General features: G+C 49.9%; 1 gene segment (V, D, J or C); it reads right to left on the bottom strand.

Annotated features, from left to right (window-relative positions):
• Positions 1-320: 320 nt before the first annotated feature.
• On the bottom strand, positions 321-922 carry LOC118834185. The segment is given in 2 exon segments: positions 321-700; positions 842-922. Coding segments are annotated over 2 exon segments (426 nt in total).
• Between the last annotated feature and the right edge of the window lie 1,262 nt (positions 923-2,184).

The raw sequence follows: 2,184 nt of genomic DNA, 5'->3' as shown, positions 1-2,184 counted from the left end.
CTGAGAACAGCAAGGGATCTCAGATGCCAGCTAATACAATTCTAACATTTTTTATTAAGGAAAATGAAACATTAAATGGATAAAAATCTGGCAAAGGACATGGTTGATAAACATCAAAGACAGATTTGAACTCAGATTTTCTGATTCTGAAACCCATGCTTCCACCACTGTAGTACATGGGACGTACATAGAGGAGGTGCTTCATATAGACCTTGGCCCAGGAAGTTGGACTTATGTCTCCTGTTTCCTGTCCTTCCCCCAGGGATCAGACCATTGATCTGCCCACAGTGAGCAGCATTGATACCCTGGTGGTAACTGCATCACCAATGGAACAGAAAAGTGGAGCCCAGGGGTTTTTGTCTCACTTCCCCACAGGCCTGGATCACTGTGCTATTGCTACTAGAGTCATAGGATAAACAATAGTAGTCAGCCTCATCCTCAGCCTGGAGACCAGAGACGCTCAGGGAGGCAGAGTTGGCTGAGGTGTCTAGGGAGGCAGAGAATCTCTCTGGGATCCCCGAGGGACGCTTAGTATCCTCATAGATGATGAGTTTGGGGGCCTGGCCCTGGTGCTGTTGGTACCAGCTCACATAGTACCTACCAATGTTGCCACTGCTTCGAGCGCAGGAGATCGTGACTGACTGCCCCAAAGACCTGGACACTGATGCTGGCTGAGTCAGAACAAACTGGGCCCAAGCACCTGGAAAGACAGAGAGAAAGAGAGCTGTGAATCAGGGGCCAGGGACCCTCTCTCTTCACCCTCCTTACCCAGGGGGGAGAGAGGAGACAGCCCCTCTGGGCCCTGAGTGCCCCCTTTCTCACAGACCCCTGAGGCTGGCACCTTGGCAGAGAGTGAACAAGCTGAGCAGGAGAGGAGTCCAGGCCATGGTGGCGAAGCCCCCAGAGCTCTGCTCCCTGAGGCCTCAGCTGCAGGTGGACTCTGCCAAGTCTCTCATCCCTTTTATCCATCTGACAACCCTTCATGCAAATCTGCTCTTTGTCTCCCACCCCAGTCATGGCCCCTAGTCTGAGGCTAGAGACAGGGGAGGACTGTGGGAGGAGGAGGGGATGGCTACCAGCACAGAACCTCTGAGTATGGGAAAGCCTCTCTCGCCATGGGAGGGACACAGCAGTGGGTTGAAGCAGCTGATGGACCGTCATATAGTCTAGTGACCCAATGGCAGGGTCTCGACAGCGCCTTGGATGGTTAGCAAAAAACTTATTATATCCCAAACCCAGTGCCACACTGGCACCTGGTGGCTCACTCTAAGATGTCTCCCTGAGGCTGGTGTAGACATGAAAGATGGGTTAAGTACTAAAGAGTGTGGAATGGCTGATGGGGGCTGGTGAAGCCCAAAGAGCAGTCCCACACTGCCCCCTTGTGGCCATGCCACTAATGTAACCCCGAGACTTGTCCAAGTACTGACATGATTGATGAGGGCACCAGGGAAGAAGTGATTTCCTGCCCTCAGGGTACCAAACTATTGAATTTTTCCTTAAAATTAGTTAACGTTTTTTTTTTCTGCAAATTTCCCAGTGCATCAATTAAAAGAACAAACCTTGTGTCACATTTTAAACAGAAATCAGGCTTGTTGTACTTACCAATTATCGCAGGTGTGGCAGGCGTGGGCAGCAGACACTCTGGCAGCACTAGGGACACAGTGACTCTTCCTCACTTTGGGAAGGGAGCCCAGGCTTCAGGTGAATTACACCTTCACTCTGCTTCAGGAAGCTCAGGGTCCTTGCTAGCCATTTCACAAATCAACCAGCACAGGTTACAGACACACAGGGTTACTGCAGTTTATCGATCCACTCGGGAGCATGACGCACACCATCTCCTTCCCCCCAAGAGGTCAATAAAGCTTCATCTGAAAGATTCCAGCTCTCATCAGGACCTCACATTAGCTACTTCTTTTCCCTAGTTTGAAGAGAAATATAACTCTAGGGGTCTTTAGACTTAGGCCCCCTCAATCCCCACCTTGTTTCAGTCTCTCCTCCCTCCTCCCTACACACACACACACACACACACACACACACACACCATATAGGGCAGGTACAGATAGTCTGCATGAACATTTGAAATGGAGATGTCTCTAAATTTACACATCACACATTTCTTTTAAGCTTTTATTCTGCTTTGCTCATAGAACACAGGACCTTCTCTGATGTGGGCTCAGCATGCTA

The sequence above is a fragment of the Trichosurus vulpecula genome, chromosome 1, assembly GCF_011100635.1.
Source record: "Trichosurus vulpecula isolate mTriVul1 chromosome 1, mTriVul1.pri, whole genome shotgun sequence".
Classification (NCBI taxonomy): domain Eukaryota; kingdom Metazoa; phylum Chordata; class Mammalia; order Diprotodontia; family Phalangeridae; genus Trichosurus; species Trichosurus vulpecula.
This window is presented reverse-complemented; position numbering and strand designations above follow the sequence as displayed.